Source organism: Excalfactoria chinensis, chromosome 7, assembly GCF_039878825.1.
Source record: "Excalfactoria chinensis isolate bCotChi1 chromosome 7, bCotChi1.hap2, whole genome shotgun sequence".
NCBI lineage: Eukaryota > Metazoa > Chordata > Aves > Galliformes > Phasianidae > Excalfactoria > Excalfactoria chinensis.
The window spans coordinates 6455536-6477626 of record NC_092831.1 but is presented as its reverse complement, the minus strand read 5'-3'; the positions used below and the strand labels follow the sequence as shown (position 1 = coordinate 6477626).

General features: G+C 38.3%; 1 protein-coding gene across 2 annotated transcripts in view; it reads right to left on the bottom strand.

Moving 5' to 3' along the window:
* NCKAP5 (NCK associated protein 5) overlaps window positions 1-22091 on the bottom strand; it is a 356004-nt gene that overhangs the window by 82771 nt on the left and 251142 nt on the right. For both annotated transcript variants that reach the window (XM_072341540.1, XM_072341542.1), the window contains one exon: window positions 3453-3521. In XM_072341540.1, the coding sequence (XP_072197641.1) occupies window positions 3453-3521 (69 nt within the window). The remainder of the gene's footprint in view (window positions 1-3452; window positions 3522-22091) is intronic.

The following is a 22091-nucleotide window of genomic DNA, read 5'->3' as shown; positions in this document are numbered from 1 at the left end:
GGCATAATCTTCCAAATGGGAAAAAACTGAACTTGCCAATGCATAGGGGAGAAATTTTCTAACTTTGAGTATATGAAGTTAGGTACCTAAATGAAAGTACTTGCCAGTGATCCATAGCTCCCACAGACCCTAGTAAGAAAGATATATAGCTAGTTTCTTTACAAAATTAGGCTATTTCATTCTAGTATCTAGCAACCTGTCCAACTGTGTTGCTACTACTACTATTCAAGTATTTTCAGGTTTGTATTGGTTTGCAGTAGGGAGAAGCCTCCACTGAAATGGACTACAATTAATTTAGCAGTCATTACTTTTGCATTTCAAATGTGGTTGCCATGCTAGATGTACAACAGAGTTAGTGTCTAGATGGAAAGAAACTGCTAATCTTTTCTACTTACAGGTATCAAGAAACACCAAGGAGATGAACAACGTAAGCCAGTGCTACAAAACTGATCGTCTCAACTACCAAAAACTGAGGGAACTGAGGTCAATGAAGGCAGGACTGGTGTCTCAGACACAGAATACGTGAAATTCCCACTAACATGAGATCAAACTGTGGCTCAAACCCCGTAGGAGGCTATAAAATGACCCAGCCCGTGATTCCTGCAGCCAAGAAGGCAGAACAAGGAATAGTACAGAGATGGCCAATTCCTCAAGCTGCTGTTCTGCAGTACACGACACCCTTGCCTCCAACACAGCCTGCCTTTCCTTTGAACTTAATACTTAATAGCCAAGATTTTTAGGTGAGGGTGTTTTTTTTTTCTTTTATGTGGACTGCGATAAAAGAGATGAAAGATCCACATGCACTTTTTCCTTACACGATTATGTTTACATATACATGTTATAAAGTGGTCTTAATAGAAAAAGTATCAAAGGATGAATCAGAGAAATGAGACCCTAGAGTAACATCTGTTATACCTATTATAAGTACCAAGATTTTACACTTCTGTCTTTAATGTATTATTTCATACCTGTAAAGACATTTCAACTGTACTAAAATGAAAGGTGTTATATTTTATTCAGACTTTAAAATGCATTTTTAAGATGACTTTGTATTTTTTATTAGCTAAATGGATATGTATTCAATAATGCTGCAATTTAATTCTTAAAACATCAGCAAAAATATCACCCAACCTAAGCTGCACAATTTCCTGCATATAAGTAGAGTGAAGCTTGACAGAAATCTCAGCTGGTGCCGTAATGTGAATAAGCATGGCATTACCACTTGCCAATACACTGAGAGCTGAATTCCAGGAGGAAATTAGGATTAGCTTCACACAAAAGCTACAAGAAGACAATCCTGGTTCTAGAATTACATCTTTTCAGAGACAGAAAGATATATTTATGGGGTGTTTCTGTAATTAAATGAGCTCTTTTCTTACTTATTAAGCACTGGAACATTTCAATAACATGTTCTCCAAACACTGCTCTAAAGTTGCTCATATATACACTTCAAAAATGAAGAAGTAATTTCAAATCAGTGAATATTTATTAAAATTCATAAAGAATCCCTTTTTTCATGAAAAATATTCATGAAAATATTTTTTTTGAGATCTCCAGTAAGAATCTTTGTTTGGAAAGGACTTTTCCACATACAACATGCTCAGAAGACTCCAGGTAGAAGTGAAGTTTCTCACAATTACTGACTGGGTTATTCACTAATTTCTTTTATGTCTCATTTCTAATTCTCTTTATTGCTACCATAATGAAATAAAATTTCCTGTGGAGCACCATCAAGGGAATGTGCTCCGGTGGGTGCCATCTTGGGAGTCTGGGAATTTACAATAATTAAATATTCTTTTGTTGCCAAAGTCACCTCAGTGCTCAGGAAATATTAGATCCAAGCCTGTTCCAGCTACAACAGTGCTGGTTAGGGTCAGTGCCAAAGCACCAGAGTGCTCAGGGGGAAGGAGAAAAAGTGATACCAAGCAATGGGAAAGGACAAGAAAAGACGTTGCACTCAAAATGTAAGACAAAAGCAAGGAAAGGGAAGACAAGTAACAAAAATAATGCAGCATGGAAGAACAAAACCGCAGGTAAAAAGAAGTACTGTCTGATGAAAACGTTGGCACAGTGGGAGAAGATGGATACAGCTGTGATAATATGGAAGAACTGAAAACAGCCAACCTAATTTTGAAAATAAAGTTTAGAGCATAGTTCTACAGTTACTCATTCTTTGAACTGCAACAGAATATAACAAATATGACTGTGGATCAGAAATTCATCATGTAACTGCAAACACAGACTAAATACATATTATCTGTCCTTGTAATACATATGGAGTGTTTTTTCTGGGATGGACAAAATGAATTATGTAGACAGACTTTGTCCAAGACAAATTTAAGCTCTGTAATTTGAACTAATGTGAAAAACTATGCGGTAATTTCATCCCAATTACCAATGATGCACGGAGTGGAGTGGCGCAGACCAATGCAGACCAATGCTCTGCAGCTATCAAACAGACACAGTGCAGACAGCACACAGCCTAGGGAGGAAGCGTCTTCAGATGAAACTATGGTAAAAGTGTGTATTTACTGATGGAAGTCTACCTAAACTGGAGGTTTCTTGTACCAGAGTTGTACTGATCATGGCAGTAAAACACAGAAAATGCTGAAAGCAGCGCAGAGAAACCAGTGCAGTTTTTTGTAGGAGGTGCTATCTGAAATTTTGTATGTCCTGAGTCAGACATTTCTGGAAGGGTAACTGCTGAGAGTGCTCAGACAGTGACTGATGGATGAAGTGTACTGTAGCTGTAACATGGAGATCTGATCAGAAGCTGAGCTGTGTATTAGAATCATTGAATCACAGAATCATTAAGGTTGGAATAGACCACTAAGATCATCAGATCATCTTGTTCAGCTATCAATCCATTACCACCGTGCCCAATAAGCCAAGTCTATCAGTGCCACAAGAAGTGAGACCACAGGTAGGTTAAAAAAAAAACAACAACAAAAGCAGCATAAAAACCTGGGCATGTAACCACAGGAAGGAGCAGAGACTGAATTCCTATTACACAGGAAGCCTGGGGGACTTCTGACAGCAGAAGCCACTACCACCTGTGTTCTGCACTACGGAATAACAAAGAGCATGCAAAAACAAGGTTAAATTACCATGTTCTTCTGTTAGAATCACTTAGTAGAAGTAGGTATCCCTGCAGAAGAAATGTCCACCTGACAATTTAAGTCCACAGTAACGTCTTTGATGGCAAATCTGCTACACCAACAAAGCTCAAAATACTGGTCACCAGGATATCGATCTTTTGGTGAAGTGTGAATCAAAACAGTGTTTTACAGCAGGGGTCATGGAGAACAGTATTTCTAAGTGACAAAAAACCATGTTCTTGGAATCATTCAGAATGAGGTAATACTAGAAAACTGCAAAAATGACAACCTTGTAAGAGAGGGAGAAATTAATTTCAACTCGTCTCATAGGAGTACAGTGTGAACACTCCTTACCTCATCAAGGCATCTTTCATACTGTTCTCTCTGATTTTCATTTTCCAGAGCCAGTGCTGAATTCTCTGCCTACAACAAAGCACAGCAAACAAATAAGTATGTAAATTCAACAACAGGTATGTTGAAAACAGAACAGTTCACAAAAAATCTTAGGGTGTTTACTTTGTGCAGTTCTTCAAGATCCACACTACAAATGCACCATATAATTTTGTGTGCAAACTTCAAAATGGCAGAATCTGGTACATAAATTATGAGAAATCAACATATTTTTCTATATACTATGACTTGAATTTAGGAATACTATCAGTATGGGGAAAGGAAAACCTCTTAAGTGAGCTGCACGCAGCTGCATCAGAACAAGTTTCAACTAATCCTCTTTTAAAGATAGAGAAGCTAAAACCAGGCTCAAGAAAGTTCTTTGTCTCCCATGCATAACTTCACATCATGTAACCATAACACCACAGTCACTGCATTCACATAATTACAACTACTGTACCATTTACATTTCTTGTTTCAAGTGTTCTTTCAATCTACACAAAGTAAATCTGCAAAGATGCACGATTATCACCCCTATTTTAAGAAAGGTCAATGATTCAGCAAAATGAAAATCCTGAAGTCCACTGATTGTTTTACTAACAAGAATTCTAAAATCAGATAAATTATAAAAATAAGATCAGAAAAGAAGAGTAAATGTTTGCATTCTTCCACTATATTGAGAGAGAGTAAGGAATAAGAGTGTAAATAAACAACCATGTGGAATTAGTGCTTTATCTTGCAGTTACAGTCAAAGCCAGCAAAGGTGGGAAAACGCCTGGCACCGTGATTTTTCCAACGCTTCCTCCCAATGGATTCAGCACATGGCTATAAAAAATCTGTGGGGGATCCTGCAGGGAGCACTGCGAGATGATGGAGCAAAAAATACAGATGCAGAATTAAGTAGCAAAGTAGATGCAGAGCTGCAAAAGCAGCAGTAAGAAATCAGAAGCTGCAGAGTAAACAGTTCTCCGCACCAAAGACATCATCATATACAGTTATGAGTTTGCCTTCACAGATGTATTCCAGCAGATTGATTGATAAAAATAAAGAGATGATTGCTACATAAAAATCTATTTCTGTGAGTTAAAGATCTTCAGATGTTTTCTCTATGACTATCACCTCAAAATGTCATCTAAGATAAATACTTCCTATTGTTCTGAAGAAACCATTAAAGGATCGGTCTGCACAGCGCTCTCACTCATCCATGGTGTACCTGAGGGTTTAATTATTTCAATTTTCATTTTCACTAACATAAAAATTTACAGCGTGAGTAGTCAGAAAATAGTTGGGGCAGATTGCTTCCATACAGAGATGTCTGAAAGAGCTACTACAGATGCCTGCACTATACAAAATACCCAGAGAAATCCCCATTATTTCTCTAACTCCTTTTTTAATCTTTGAATGCTGTGAGGTTTCAAAATGGAAGCTAAGTCAGCTTGGATTGTTAGCTGAATCTCGGATTTCAGTGAGCTATTTGGTAGCCTATATGTGAAGGAAATTAGGAAACCTGAACTTGACAGCATTATAAATAAATGGTGTTTCTTCTCTTATCAAGCCATAGTGGAAACATCTGTATAATAAAACCCTTTTCAAAGGAGTGGCTTCAAAAGTGTAGGGAAAGGATCTAACGCAGTCGGTGTTAGCTTGACTTCAGTGCTTCTTGATTGCTGAGCAAATCATGCCCACTTATTTGGCATTTTTGTAATGAGGACTGGACAAGGATTGATTTTGTTTGAGAGTCTGCGTCAGGAAAAACCACGGCTTGATACACAAAATCACTCTATACCGCAACTGAATACTTGATAGTAATCCACATTCCCTCAAAAGCTTTCATTTAGAAAATGTTTATTAGTACTTGTGGTCTCAAAACACTGCCTCCTCAGCCAGATCTACATCTACTTAAAACAAACCGCTGGGCTTTGTTATTGTAAGCCTACTCAGAGGGATCTGCCCTCTGCCAGTACTGCACATCATGGCATCCTCTGCCAGACAGGCAAAGTAGGTCTCCTTGGAGGAAATCCCCATCCCACTTTATTTTCATTTTCAGGCTATGCTTTCTCTAAGCTAAGCCACAGTAAGAAGCTCACACTTCTCACAGCACAAAAGCTGTTGCACCCAGAGGCAGTGGTAGGGAAGTTCTGATTCCCGTGCAGCTCCTCCTCCCGTCCATAATCCAACAGGGGACTACAGCAAAACGCTGGATTACTGAGGAAGACACCCTGTGAGATACCACTTGGTTTTCATGGTGATTTCTAGTTGTAGGCAAACTGACCAATTTATGTATATTTTGTGTTACACATGGAAATAAAATGCCTCTGTCCTCCAGCCTCATGAATACTACCTGAGATGCAGCCTAGCCAACTGCTCCAGATGGAGCATCTCCTACAAATGCCTTTTCCTGGGGTAACATCCTTTCAGTCAAAAATACCGGTGGCATAAGTTACCATTAAATGAAACACCGCGTGGGGCTTTTGGATCATTAGAGAGGCACAAGAATAATGCAAATGTTAAAACCAAGGTTCTTCCTAGTTCGGATTTGGAAAAAAAAAAACATATTCCTCCTCCAAATGTCTCCAAGCACTGGAAATTTAAAGATTTCAGTCAAAATTTGGGTGATGCCAGACAGTTTCCAACTGCCTTAATTAGAGACAACTGCCTTCTGAGTTGTGACAGTGCGTTCATGGAAAATCCATTTGAAAATGAAAACTTCAGATTATTTTGTGTAAAACACAAGTTGCCTTTTATTGACAGCACTGTAAAGGTACGCTACAAGAGACTTTGTTAACTCTGATTTTAATCCTTTCCTCAGGAGGGAAAACAGCCCCATAGATGAAGATGTGGGTCAGCAAAGAATTCTCTTTCCTTCACAGATGCCGAGGAAACTGTATTTCCATCTATTTGAACCTGTATTTGCAACTGTATTCCCACCTATTTCCTATTTATCTGAGAGGACTAACAGGCAGACCGAACAGTTGATACACTGAGGTGCACTCCTGCTGGAGTCAATATTAATCTGCTGTTTACTTTCCATGAACGCAGACACATACCAGATGCAAAGAAAAACTATATTTGTTTTCACATGACACAACGTTTCCTTAAAATCAACAATTTTTCCTCTGGGGCAGGAAGAAGCTCCTCAGTTCATAGTGATCTGTTGCTCTTGATGCTATAATAGAAATGAGAAGACAGAAGGCAGCCTGAGCCTTTTTCATGTTTCTAAGAAGGTGCTGCTATACTGGATTAGTAAAGGCAGGCCAATTAATTAGAAGTTTAAAAAAGTAAAATGGTGATGACAATTAGCTCTAGGTCACCTTTAACCCCAACACACAAGGAACATGAATTCAAGCAGTACAATCACCTAAACATCAAACTCCTATTGAAAGCATCTTCACTTGAAGTCTCTAATACAATCTCCAACATATCTGGAAATCTTTTGCTAATGAACAACAGAACACACTACAGCATTTTGCCTCACAGGAAAAAACCAAATCCCTCTGTTAACAGCCCCCAAAACAACAGGAATTTCTGCCTCCCCAAAGGCCTTCATCAGCAGTAGGCTCCAAGCTGAAAAATGCCTTGCTCCTTCCTAGCTCACAGTTTTATTCTGAGTTTATATGTTCAAAGCACAAGATATCCTCACTCGCACCAACAGTGTGGCATCTTTCAGCTAAATAATGCTAGACTATAAATAGCTGAAAATCAACACGCTTGTAATAAATATACACATAGTGATACAGACATTTATGGATGGTTACCTCATTCTATCATTTTCCCTTTTAACTGTTTTTGAGGCTTAAAGCAGGTTTAGCTGCCGACTAACTGTGATTTGTCCAACACTTAGTGGTGTTTACAAGAAGCGGCAGACACAACTGCCATGTCTGAGAATACCAAGAGACATCCAGGTCTCCCCAACCCTTGCAGCTACAAGTGGCACTTCAGAGGTCAGCCTTCACTCTACATCCTGCAAAAGACATTTCTGTGTGCTTTTCAAAAGGTCTGAAATACCTAAAACATGTTTGGAAATGAGATTTGGATTTACTCCTCTACAGTGTTTTTCAAAAAGCTTAGCCTTAACCTTCTCGTCCCTTAATTTATTAAACTGGGAGAACACTAACACCAGTTTGTTGTCTAGCCCATTTTAATGTGTCATGAATTAGGATACGATGGGTGCACTGGGGTCTTTTAAGTGATGAATTATTTCATGTACCTGTTAGGGAATCTTCAACAAACAGCCCTCTATGCTTTCATAACCACGATGAAATGAATTGGGCCACTTCATTTTCTAACAGAAGACATGAATAAAGGAGGCACACAAAGCCAGATTTCCTCATTCAACCATTGTAGAGTTGAGACAACATGAAAAGATGGGGGAAGGAAGAGAGAAGAAAGGGAAGGAGAGTAAGCATTTACTTTGTACTAAGGGAAAAGGAAATGAAGGTCTAAAGGTTGTGTGTCAAGTTAGCAGCTCAACATCCTTTGAAGGCACCATCAATAAAGGTCAAGAGGAACTAAGTTATGACAGTGAACTTTAAAATCTCTGACAGAAGGCTACAACACCGGTTACCACGTGCAGTTCTTTGTTATTCATACTTAGCCATTAGTGCATTTACAGAAAGGTTTATTGATTTACACATACACTCATTTGTCATGTCCTGTGCGGTATATTAATAGCTGTCCAACCACTTCAGAAGCGCTCAGCAGCTTTTTTCATGCTTTCAGCTTCTGATTTTGTATTTTTCTGTGGTCACGGTTGCATACAGCAAACTATTAGAGGTCAAACGCTGGTAAAAGTAAGAAGCAAAGTTATTGCAATCTTTCCATAGCTCCTTATGGCATTATTTTTCTGCTAAGCTGCCACTCCAAGAACGGCTTACTACTTGAACCACTCTGCATCTTTGGTTGCAGGTGATTCTGCATTAGTCTGCCCATTGTACACAGAAAATGTATCCTTTGAGAGACTGAATCAGTAATAACACTTCCTTTTCAACTACACAAGTTGCCAGATAAAAACTCAACAGCACCATTATAATGGTTAGAAGTAGAGAAAATTACATCTTTGTTTTTAAATCAACATAATGATAGAAACAGCAGATTTAATTTATTCTCAGCAGCTCAGAAGCATTTCCACTGGCCTCTTTCCAGTGTCCTTCATATTGCTACAGCACCTCCTTGCCAGCAGCGAGATGGGAGCTGCCCCTTACAGCCCGCTGGCACTGTTTCCAGCTTCACCCTTTCCACAGCAGAACCACACTGGAGCACCACAGAGCAGCTCCCTTTGGATTTCTTTGCAGCATGACACAACAGTCTTTTCTGCCACACTTACAAGACTTGACATAGTTTATCTGAAATATCCAGCCAACTTTCAACTCAATTCAAATGAAACGATGAAAGCAACATGCAAATTTAAATAACAAAACAGAGAATTATAAGAAGGTTAACCATAATTCTATGAGAAGGCCACATCGAACCTTTCTGGGCAGTACCAGTAGGGATTATTCTTGAACTTAAAATCCTTGTAATTTTCTTTTAAATTCTCGACACAAAAACAGAGTAAGGTTAGAACAACCACCAACAGATCCTAAAAGCTGTGTTAGATTATAGCTGAAAGACCAATAAGCGGGACTGGAGACTCAGAGCACTGTAACCTTCTTTTAACATATGCTAGAAATCAAATCTGATGTTATCTAACATCAGAAAGCTAACTACTTAACACCATGCAATAACCTGTCTTAACTGCTTCTAAGAAAATGCAGCCCAAGGTCAATGCAGCTGCGTATGATGTTTTACAAATTACTGATGAGCATTTCCACGTATTTAAACACAAATTTACACTGGAAATTATACACACAGATTTCACTCTGGTAGAGTTTAAAACATAGGACTTGCCCATTTGTTCTGCAGATGTGGAGCAGATGCAGTGAGAGCTGGTCCCAGGTTCCTGGTCAGGGCACTGAGCTCCTTCCTCCCCCTTCCCATGAGAAGGGACAGCAGGTGTTCAGTGGTGAAGCCTACTTTTGGAAAGAAGAGGATAACTACAAGCTCATCCTTCAAATCTTCTTATGCTGGATGAATGTCTGAACTTCTACAGCTGAATCAAACAAACTAAACCAAGTGATTCATACACTGCTGATGAAACCGACTCCTAAAATACACGAAAAAGAAAAAAAAAAACACCTTTATATTCCTGTGAATTCCTCTGTGAAATCTATTAAGGCCATTTTTTTTTTCCCCCAGAAGTTGTGCTGAAAACTTTTATCTGGTTCAGGAATGGTAATATTTGTCTTTTTTATTTCATTTGATTCTAATGTATTTAAGAATGACAAGCCTTTAAAACCTTCAACATTTTCCCTTCTGACACCACAGAAATGTCTGGAGTTGACATTTTGAAGAGAAGGTTAGGTACAGCTCTAACACAGCAGCCTGCATTGTAAGCCCGGGCTTATCTTCCAGCAAATAAGTACCTAAGCTACCAACAGATCTATCAATAATAGCTTTGTCTGTTTACTTGCATTCAAATTGTAGCAAACAGCAAATTCTAGCATTATTTACTGAGACTATAATAGACTTACAATATGCTAACAGCTGATGTGTTGTCAATACAGACCTTTGAATAAGTAGGTAAAATTATGAAGGATGCTATTATTTTTTTTCTTAAAACTCTTCCAAATGATCCCAGACAAAACCATTTTTTGAGGACAAGAAGTAAAACAGATAAAAATGAGCGCCGACAGGAAGCATAAAGCTGAATGTATTTCCTGCAGTTAAGATATAAATGGTATCAATGACAAGATGTATAATGCGCGTATACTTGATAAAACACAGAAGTATGAGCATGGGAAAAGGAAAACCACAAGTCCCAGCAGGACTCCAGGACTGCTGTTTTTTATCATTCATCTTCTGCACAAAGCAACTGTGCTCACAGCAGGAGATTGGAACTACATGATCTTTAAGGTCCCTTCCAACCCAAACCATTCTGTCATTCATTCTAAGAGCACCCTGGCATAAAGCAGTGCTCCATACAGAGGACCAGGCAGTCACCTCCTGAAAACAATGCTCCTGGCCTGCCTGAGGAGAAGCAGATGATGATAATGATGAAGAATAAATCACAGACAAGAGAACTCTTCTTGCTCATAGCCAGACAAGCCCAAGAAGCTGTGGGCAGTCAGGAAAGGGGAATGCTGGAGCCTATTCACCCCCCTCCCTAGGGCCACCTCTCTAGAAGTGTGCACCTGGGGATAATGGTAGGAGCCACAATGCCATCACACAAGAGTGACATTTTATGCAAAGAACAGTGTGTGCATGTCACAAAAGTGGCTTATTTTCTAATTACCTACTATTTACATTTAGTGATCTTTCCCCCTGCAAACTGAAGCAGAAGCAGCTGCTCAATCTTTTCTTTCCTCTTGTTTGAAGTGATTTGTCCCCGTTTCTAACACGCCATCCCTGAAGAACTCCGAGGCTCTCACTCCAACAGATTTACAATGCTTCCCCATGTAATATTATCAGGCAGTTACTGCCTCCATCAAAGAACTAACAATAAAATCCATGGTCTATGAAAAAAGTATTTGGTCCTGAAAACTCAGATTCTTACAATTGACGTAGGTGGATACAGGCAAATAATGTGGACTTGATTATCTTGAGAGACATTCAGTGTTTAATATTAACTTGATATTTAACCACATCAATAAAAATCTTTCTATTCAGAACCCTTAAAGTAATTAATCCTGTCATGTTTCTTCAGTTGCATCTGTTTCCTTTTTTTCTTTTCCCTGGCAAAAAGACCAAACTGTTCATGGAAATCTCAATTCTTTGAAATTAAGGAAGAGCAATTGCAACCCTCTGACTGCCAATGGATCCCTATGGATCCAGCGCTGAAACATGATGGAAAAAAAGGTCAGTGAAACCATTTTCAAGTAAAATATTTGCTTTCATTTGAAAATAAACTTTTTGCAGAAGATTTAAATGGGATTTAAAAGTTGTACTGATACATACAAATACACACATTACATATACAAATATTTGTGCAGGGCTTAGGTCCTTCAAAAATCATATGGATGGCAATCATTTTTTTTAAAGGTCACTTGACTAAAGACAAACTACAGATTCTTTTTAAATAAAATAAAAATCAGATGTTTAGCAAAACGTGTACGCTTTGGGGGCAGTATTCCAAGCAACGAGAAAGGCAACTTTGGAATTAAATAAAGGTTTAGACATATCCTTCAAACCTTTGCAGTTTCAGCCATGAGGTTACTGAAAGTCACAGTTTTCTATTTTCTGTGATTCCATTATCTGCACCTTTCTGAGTAGCACACTCAGCTCCAAGGTTAATATAATACCGAGCATGAAAAGAATACAGCATTTCAGATTTATGTATGAAAATTATTCTTTGGACCATTTTTTTTTTCTAACAGAATCCATTTCCTAATTTTCCCCACTTGTTTAGCTGGGATTTTCACAGTAAATGCAGGCAATAGTACTATCAGCTCACGGTGTTGGGAAGCAAGCATGGAAAAGAAGCCCAGCAGTCTGTCAGTTCAATATCTGCTTATAGGAATAAGCCACAAAGGCCTTAAGCTTGTTTTCTACAAAAAGGTGAAACTCACAGATATAGCTTTTCTTCTTAGCAATTACAGCATAGCTATTCAAAGTCTGGCAGGGCACACTACAATAAGCAATTCAGAAATATAAATTAATTTCAGAATCTAATTAATTTAAAAATTTAGCGCCGATGTATTTTTCCTTTATAAAACTAAAATGATGGTCAATGTAATGAAGTAGAAAACCTTGAAATTAAGTAGAAAAAAGCCAAGGATTTTACATATCTTAATGTAGGAATAGTTTTTAGATTTATGGAAATTCTATTTATCCAGATCAGCTTTTCTCTTTTAAAGTTTATATGTGTGTTTTTTCTTTTTCTCTTAATATTACCAGAACAAACATGGAATAAAATTTCACAGGTTAACACAAGTAATGGCTCTCCTGCTTGAACTCATACTTCCAGGGCTCTAAACGCACCTGAATGGAAGAGATGTTAATAAACGATGGTAAAACACAGACATGGATCTAAAGTTGGCCCTGTCCTCATGGAACACCAACACACCCAACACTCTCCACTCCCAGGGAAATGAAGGAACTGAGGATGCTTGAGGTTGATAACAGAAAGAGAGGACCCCAAACTATCATGGATTCCTGCCTTTTTTTCTCCTGTATATCCTTTAATGTATAATAAACAATATCATTCACTGTCTCCCAAAAGCAGTTATTTCGATGTACACTGAAAGCTGAGGCAACAGATGTTTTGCCTTGTCTCACAGAAAGAGGATGATTAATTTACATTAAGAAATAATTCTTTCCCTAATTATTCAAAGCCTCTTCATTTAGTTAAAACAAGAATAGTTCTACAGAATGAAGTAATTTAATCTGACAGCCTGGAAAACACTCATCCCATACACTGAAATGTCACATCCATTGTCTGCGTGATGGGAAACTCATAGCAGATCCCTGATAGCCAATGATTCCATAAGTAGGAAAACTCAATTTTCTTGTACAAATAAACATGTATATTTCTAATGAAATGGCAAAAAAAAAAAAAAAAAAAGCAACCTAAGTGGTACTACTTTTGCAATAGATGTAAAGAATTACAGGGTTCTATTATTGACACCATTGGAAAGTATTTTTTAAACACAATAAAACACAAAATGAGTTATTTTCCTCCTTTCACAACCTATTTTATTCTATTCCTTTAAAGGTAAAAGGTATCCACTGCAATATGCTATTAATGCCAACCATTTCTCGAGTCATAACGTAAATTTATAACCAGTTCTTCTGTTTTTAACTACACTGGAGCACTGAGTTATTTCTGAAGGCAATGTTTCCTGCAATTCCGTTTTCTTTATCACAAGTCACCCACAAGTCAACAGCCCCAGGTACTTAAAAATGAACTTCTTTTGATGGCTTCAATGATGTCTCTCCCTTCCAGGTAAGGAGGCAAGAAGCAAAGCAAAGCAGAACAAGGTATTGGTTCACTGTGTTACAAACAGCACCGAACGCCATACAGTGTGCAGGAATTGCTTTGTAGCCAATAGCTAACTTCTAATAACTGAATCACAACATTACTCTTCATTTCTTTCTAACTGAAATGAAACTCTTTTTGCTAATATCAGCTTCTGTCTTCTGAAAGCTTTGAATGCTTTTCCTTTTCTTAAAACACAGAGGAAGTACCAAACACAAACAATGCCCCCATTGCACACAGTCATATGCAGTAGGCTGAATTCCGCACGGACATTTGCTAAATGTTCTGCTCATTTTATTGTTAATCTATGAGAGCAGAACAGTGAATCTGCAAAGTAATTACATTTTGCTCAACAGAAAAACAACACAGACTCTCTACCATCTCTTTAAAAAGTTTCAACAGCTTGGAGCTCCACCTGCTTTCCCTGCCCTGCAGACTATCTTCACTTTAGAGAATCAGAACCCCCTGGAAGCTGCCTGGTGTGGCAGCCCCCCATTTATCACAGGGAGGTTTTACCATCAGGCCAGTGATGCCAGGTGCACTCACACTGTATGCTTGGCTTGGCTGAGCAAGTGTCCTCCTTTGGTGACCTTTCTGACCACCCCATCTCTGTGACCAAAACCTTGCATGGCTTTGGAGCCAATGGATGTGGTTCCCCTGACAGGCAAATGGGAGAGGAACGCCAGCTGTGTGGGGCTTGATGAGAGCTTGGCTCAAGCACCATGTCCCACAGTGAAAAAGAGAAGACCTGTCCATTGGGAAGGCTTTCTCCTAAATAACACAGTAATGTGCCAGAGGTGTTTTTTCAGTGGGGTAATTGCACAACTTTGTGTTTCATGAAAATAGAAAATATGAAGCTGTGCAGAAAACATAAACATTAAAGTCAGCTACATGGAAAGTAAATTTAATTTTAATTATACCTTATGTGTTACACTAAATTACTACGTATTTTCCTATTTTTTATTTCATTTTGCTTTTCAGCATAGAAAATGTATCTCTGACTTTATCTGCTATACTTTTACTTACTGGCAGAATATACACCTAAGAGGTCCAAAAGCAGCCAAAAGGGAGCACAAATAGCAGAAGTTGTTTAAAAACATAAGCTTTGGGTAACAATAGCACTTCCATATGGATTGCAAGAGAGGAAACAACTGTTTCTTAAATGCTACATGCATTACAGGAAGGACACTCATTAATGTACTGCATTAAGTCACTTGCTTTTTAAAAATAAGAATGGTACATGTTAAGTCAAACTATCTGAGATTTGGAGGTGCTCCACTAAGAAGTTTGGGGATAAAAAGTGCAGCAGCCCAACAGCCTGGCTCAGTTCTACCTAACAAGCCAAATTCACATCACATGTGAATAAGCACAACTGGAGACCAGCCATTGGAACTGCATCCACCTGCACAGGTCCAAATTTGACACAAGATATACAAATATACTAACGCTAGTACCAAGCATGAGGAAATGTTGCTGTTATCTTATTTCAAGCAGCTGTTCAAAACCAGTATCAGTGATTAATCCATTGGCCTAAAGGGAAAACGTGGAGAAAAGAACAAAAATAAATCAATGTGTGAAATACTATGCAATGTAATATATACCCACGATCGATCACATTACTGCTCTGTCAGTACAGTCTGCAATTGGGAAACATCCCTGCCTGGCAGAGGTCACCAGCAGGGCAAATCAGTTGCTTAAAAACATTAGAAGTTCTCATCTCTTATTTCTATTCAATTTCTCTGTGAAAAATAGAGTTTTCTCCTAATATTATCATGTCCTTTGTTACAATGAACTAAGAATGCTTGGTTTTACCCATGTAATTCAGTAAAATTTTGAATAGTTACCCTTGGGACACTGTGAAGGACAAAATATTTGATACAAAGAGTATAAAGAATGCTAGTGCTGGAATAGAAATAACAATAATAATAAAAGTTCTGCCCCACAAAGAAGGACCAAGAAGACATAAGCTGTTTCCTTAGTGGTGAGGTTAAGCAATACTATACTAAGCAGCTCTGCAAAGATCTACTAAGGCTGGCTCAGAGGCTGCTGCTGTATTGTTCTGCCAGGGCTAATGCCCTGGATTTCAAGAAAAGTTAATTAGTCCCAATGAAAATGATGCTTCTGCTACCTGCATTATCTTGCCTGGCAGGGCACTATATAAAAAGGCTACTTCCTATAAAGTACGTAACACGGCTTCTTTCTGTTTTTCACTCATCCTACTTAAATTTAATCAAATTAATGTATGTATTCAGTGATCAGTTACCTTTGCATGGCACTGGGGAGACATTACAACGTCTAACAGAAGTGTCTTTGTGATGATACAGATCAGATTTAAGGTTACAGAAAGAGCATTCATTGATAATTTAAGAAAAAGAATATTAGAACTGTCATTATTGGTAATTGAGGTTAAAGTGGAACGACATCAAATGCAGCATAGAACGGCTGGAAATTGACAAGAAGCAAGCAGTAGACTTTTCCTAGGGTCCAAAGCAGCAAACTCATTCAGGATTAGAATGAAAGAAGAAAAAGGAGAAGCCTTGGCTGCTCAGTCTCATGACCTCTTCACTGAAAACCTGTCTCAACTATAAGCCAGTAAGAGGAATGCTAACCAAGAACAAATGAGAGGAAGATTTTAGCTTCTCATGGAACACCTAAAATAGCCTCATATAAAAACCACAAATCTCACATCCATTTCTTCATCTGATCTGAAATGGCAGCTAAAATAACTTCACAGAGGGCTTTGCCTATCACAGTAACCATCTCTTCGTATTTTAGAGTCAGATTTGCTACTTATCTTTTCTTCCCCTCACAATTTAGTGAAAACTTAAAAGAACCTGGCCTTACTCGCTTCCTCTTTTTAAAACATTTTTTTTTTCTAAAACACTTTAAGACTAAGACCAAGACCATTAAAATCAGAAAGATTTTTTTGAAGAACATGCCTTATTGGAAGGCAGTAAGGAAACCTGGAAGACTATGAAGGGGAACAGTTATGATTACTAACTGGATTCTTCTGTCTTCTAAATAATAGCTAAGCCTTGTATGCATACATACTAACCAGAATGCATGTGTTGGAAGACACAGTTATCCTGGGTATTTGTGTAGAAAGGGAAGAAGCTCTGTCCTCTAGGTGGCACGATGCACCTGCATATCCCAGCTGCAACTGCGGAACCCTGGCAGGCAATTTAATTCCTTTACCTGTGCAGGCACCACAAAGATGAGGTGGCAGTTCTGGTTCTCAGCAGAGAAGTGACAGCTGCTCATGGCTAAAGGCAGAGCAGAGGCTACTCCTGCCTAGGACCCAGTATGAGCTGTCTGCTGGGAGGCAAGAAACAGGTGCTCAGCCTGACAAGAGACAGTGCAGAAGCTCTCCTGGCACCCTATGGGAGAGGGAGCTTACAGCTGGCAGTAATGGGCAGCATATGAAAACCATTAATTCAAAAACACCTGGATGGGAAGAGCAAATAGATGGATTTGACAAAGAAAAACCAAAACCAAACTCCTCCTACTTAGCACTTAATGGAATTGCTTCTTTGAATCAGTCAGATTTATATTAAAGGATATCTGCATGGATACATGCATGCAGGTTTAATGTATCAGTGAATATAAGGTTACATTATACTTGCATGTAGCTTTTTCTTTCTTTTTGCTGGGACACTGAAATTACATATTTGGTTCATGGTTATCAGGCATCTTCAGAACCACTGCCAACAACCACAGCCCTGTGTAATGGAGCAAAATCAGACTATTCCATGTTTGATCTATCTATTCTCTTTATTTATTAATCACTGATCTTAAAATCTGTGCCTGTCAGCATGACAGATGAAGCAGATTTAAAAATAACTGAGTATTTTAAGCTGTAGATTACTAAAATGGCTGCATAATAAAGACAGTGAATATTGAATTTCACAAGCCATGTTAACAGTTGATTCTTCACATGTGTACTTAGACATACAGCCAACAGCAGAGCCAAACCCACACCATGACATGCACTTCTATGATGCAGGTCAGTGTAACTCTGATAATCTGTGTGTAATTAGAGCTGCCCAGAATCCAGCTGTAATCTCTAATTTTGTATTCCTGCACAGATGGAAATCACGACCAAACTAAGAAGTTCATCGCCACGTGAACATCATTATTGTTTCATCATTTTCCAAGACTAGTGAACAGAAATGTAAAGTGAAATTGTTTTTTCTGTGTAAGAGTTGTAAGAGATTCAGTTCTAACAGCTGAGGTAAATTAATTGGGATTTCCTATGCAGCCACTAAAGGTCCACAGAACACAGGGCTATTCGTAGTGCTACTTCGACACAAACTGCAGCTATTTATTTAGCTTATGAAGTAGATGACTTCCCTTACTGCCAGCCAAATTGCACGCATTAGTATGCAAATTAAAAATATAAGATATGATTCTAAAATCTGTTACAGGGAATTTTTCCTCTGAAATAAGTGCCACTGTGAAGGATGAGAAGGCTTTGCAAAGGGGGCTTTCGTAGAAGCAGGCCCAGCATGCATACCTGATAGAGGCTATTTAAAAAAACTCCCGAGTCCCACTCCGGAATGATAGATGTGTTGGAACAAACACAGTCACCTAGATCTATAACATACTGTTGGAAAATCTCATTTCACTCAGCAACGAGAGTGAATTCTCAATTGTACCACACGCCTGAAAGCTATAAAAGGTAAGTTACATTATCTCCTGATTACGTGCAAGGAAGCACTATACATGGAGAGAAGGGCACTCAAAAACCACCATTATTTAAGTTATAAAAGTCAGACTGAGGTATCAGATTCCTTCATTGCAACATAGCAGGGACTCTTTGTGCAGAACATGGTTAACATTTATTTCAATAGAGAAAATTTGACAAGCTTAATAAAACCAAGACGATTTTCCCTGACTTCCATGACTTACCCTTTCTCCACTGCCAGCACCTATTTCTCACATCTTCTGGCACCAAATCATTATTCCTGCAGACTTATTCATTATTGTGAACTATTCAAAGAGTGTTTGTTACATCAGCCGAGTAAGTGCCACACAGAAAGAGAAAGAACTCCAAGAAAAAAGCTATTGCAACAATTCAGAATATCATAGAAAAACTGAATTTATCATTTACTCTCACAATAAACATAAAGAATTACAGCAACAACATTGAAAAGTTTTAAACTCAGTTCTCCTTAATGTTTTGTAAATATTCTCCAGCTGAATATTTTCTCTGGAGGATCCTACAGTTTTTGCCTGTAATTTTCACATGTGTATGCACCGGCACTTTAGCAAAAATGAACACTACAGGTAAACTGAGCAGTTTTCTAAGCAGTATCCTGACTCAAACAGCAACATAAATTAAAAACTGCATATTGCATTTAAGAGATGTTTTTTCCCACCTGGAAGATGTTGGATTCACTGCCCTGAATCTTATGCCTATCTACTTTGAGAAGATACAAATTAGGAAGAACGTAAGTTTCTCACTCTGTCTTTCTAATGTGAAATATCTGGCTCAAATTTAGGAAACCATTAACTTTTATTAGAACCCAAGTTCACTGCATAAGCAAGCTGAAGGAGAAAAATCTGATACGCACCAAGATTCCTTTTACTCCAATCATAGCATGACATGACAAATAAATGCAGTTTTATCTACTGAACTCTACAAGCTTCCCATTTTAGAAGTCTATAGAACAGGAATATTAGTAGGAACACATTGTGTTCACCACTGAATTAGCAAACTGAGAAAGAATAATACTACTAATATTCAAATTCTGGACTGCTATGGTGATGCTTCATGGGAGATACAGCTGAACATTTTTTTTCTAGACCTAGTTAGGAAAGAAAACAACACCAATATTACCCGTCATTTGGACTGAAATTCCCAAGAGGCACCAGGTTTGAGGTTAGAAATTAAGTACTTTAAGCTTTCATTGAAAACTAAGTAATCAGAAAAATGAAATAGGCACAGCCTCCCTGTGCCTTTCCTACCAGTCATGGAAGTAATGATTTAATGTACAGATTAATATTAAAGCACTGATTTCAAGAGATGGAACTGTCTGATGGAACAGTGGGTCAGGAGTCCCTCTGTTATGAGAATAGCAAATAGTTACAGTAATAGGAGAGAAAATCTGAACAGCTCTTCCAGTGGGCAGGGCTATTTTCAACACCCCCACCATGTAAATTCATATCCATAGTAGATATTTCTTGATTTTTTCATACCATCAACTTTGTATGACTTACATAAAAAAGTGAAAAGGGAAAGAGAAGATAGGAAAGTTCGTTCAGTTCCTTAATATTTTAAATGTCTGCAATAAGTTCACTCTCTTTTCTTAAATACTCATCACATACTAACTTAATTCAATTGTCTACCCAGAAGACTTCTGTTTGTATTCACCTTCTATATGAAGATACCATTTTTTATTAACTTATCTCAGCTGACAAGATGCATCGACACTGGAAGCAGATCAGACTGTGTGCCATCTATGACGCTTCATGCACTCATCTGCAGTATTTTGAATGGATGGAGAAGCTGCAATGGAAGATGTGAAGGGCAGGAAGGCCTGGCTTGACAAAAACAGGGTACAAGCATCTGGCAATGATATCACAGCAGGAACAGGTGAAAACAGATGGCAGAGGAAAGCATCCAAGAAAACAAAGGATAGGAGTGACAAGTAGCAGCCATGCTTCTCAAAGGTTAGAAACAACTGAGCCACTGAAGACCTACAATAGAAGAGTTCATGCATACAGATGATAGAAGGCATTTTTCACGATAGTACTTTGGTTTCATTTGAAAAATTACTCATTTCTTGGGTTGCCAGAGCAGTTTGACAGGAGTGTTACCAGCAAATAGCTGGAATAAACTGGGCTGTATCTGAGAGCAGTGATGCGAGTCAGTGCTGAATCATTATAAGTCTTTGTGTGCCTTTGGAAATATGATTTTTCCTCCTCCATGTACCGATCCCTCAGTATTAAAAAAGAGTTCTAAGGCATAACTCAGCAAACAAATTATAAAAGTCTCCTAGAGGAAGGAAGATTTAAAAGTAAAATAATTCAATAATTAGGACTAAGTAGGTTGGCCTTTGAGCACATTGAACCAAATTATGTGAACGGTCAAGGCAATGGGAAGATGCCTCTGGCTCAACCAGATTGAACGCGCAGGCCAGAACAAAATTGATTGCTACAGAATATTTAAAACATTGCTACAAAATACCTAGAAGTTACATCATTTTTCAATGCAGTAGGGTGGAGGGATTCAAACTCCTTATGAGCTAAAGTGAAGCAACAGCATACACAAGTTTATCCAATTATTTTCAAAAACACAGATTCTTTGCCCCTAGATAATGCATGGCTTTTTTTTTTTCTTTCATGAAAAATGATACAATTATTAATCTTCCTACCAATTTACTTTGTAGCATGTGGAAAATGAGGAGGAAAAAAAGAAAAACCAGGCAAGAGCAAAACAAAATCACACTCCTAAAGGATAAAGCTCTCTTCTCAAAAAGGAAATAAGTCACCTTCTCCTACCTCCTTTTTAACTGTTAAAAACACGTCTCTCTTCCTCTACAGGGCAGTAAAAGCACAATATGGGAAATACTTGACATACTTCCTCATTTGTTTAATGGTGATGATACAAAGGAAATTACCCATTTAATACTTCTGAACATTTAGCTTATTATCTTGAGTGAGTTTTCTCCCAAAAGTTCAATTTATTAAAACAAAACACATTTTTGCTATGATGAACTGCAAAAGGGCAAGAGGGCAAACTTCTATAATTAAAATCAGAGTTCTCCTCTAGCAGATATTGGTTTTACTGCAGCTTAGTTTGCTGAAACTTATCATTGAGTCTCACTCACTCAAAAGCAATCAGATTTTCACACATGGATTGGGCTTTTTATTTGATAATTTCAATGTTGTAATTTAATGTTGCCATTCCAGTGGCTTGCAATTTGTTGCAAAGATGCAAGGTTGGAAGCAGCCTTCAATAATTAGTTTTCAGGCCCTACGGAAGTTGTGCCTACTACATATCTGGAAGGGAAGTTACGACATACAGCAAACCAAGGCAACCATTTCCTTGCCGGTGATACCTGTTTTTATTGTTATGTATATACTGTGTGTTTAGCAAGGTGTTAGTTGTGTCCCTTCATAGGCAATAGAGGGCAAATAATCACTTTTGAAGAGTGAAAACTTGACCACAGCAGAGAGGTTGGAATTAGATGACTTTTTATGTCCCTTCCAACCCAAGCCATTCTGTGAGTCTATGAAACCATCCCCACATAATCAAAATTCATGAATTCCCCATAGCAAGGTAATGGTACGCTGCACAAGAGGTGAAATAGCACTGTGTCTGTGATCACAAGAGGCATGCACATTCAGTCATGAAACAGAACACGTGCTAGCAAGAACACGATCTCGTAACCTAAATGCAGACACTGCTCATCCCATGTCAGGTGAACACAGTGCATAGTGCACCATGTGATGCATCATTCAAACCCTCTCCTGCCATACAGCCCAACAAGCCTTACAGGAGGCAGCACACCTGCACTTTGGTTACAACCATGATATACTTCTGGTGACCCTGGAAAGATGGGCTGTGGGCTCTTCAAGGGCAAATA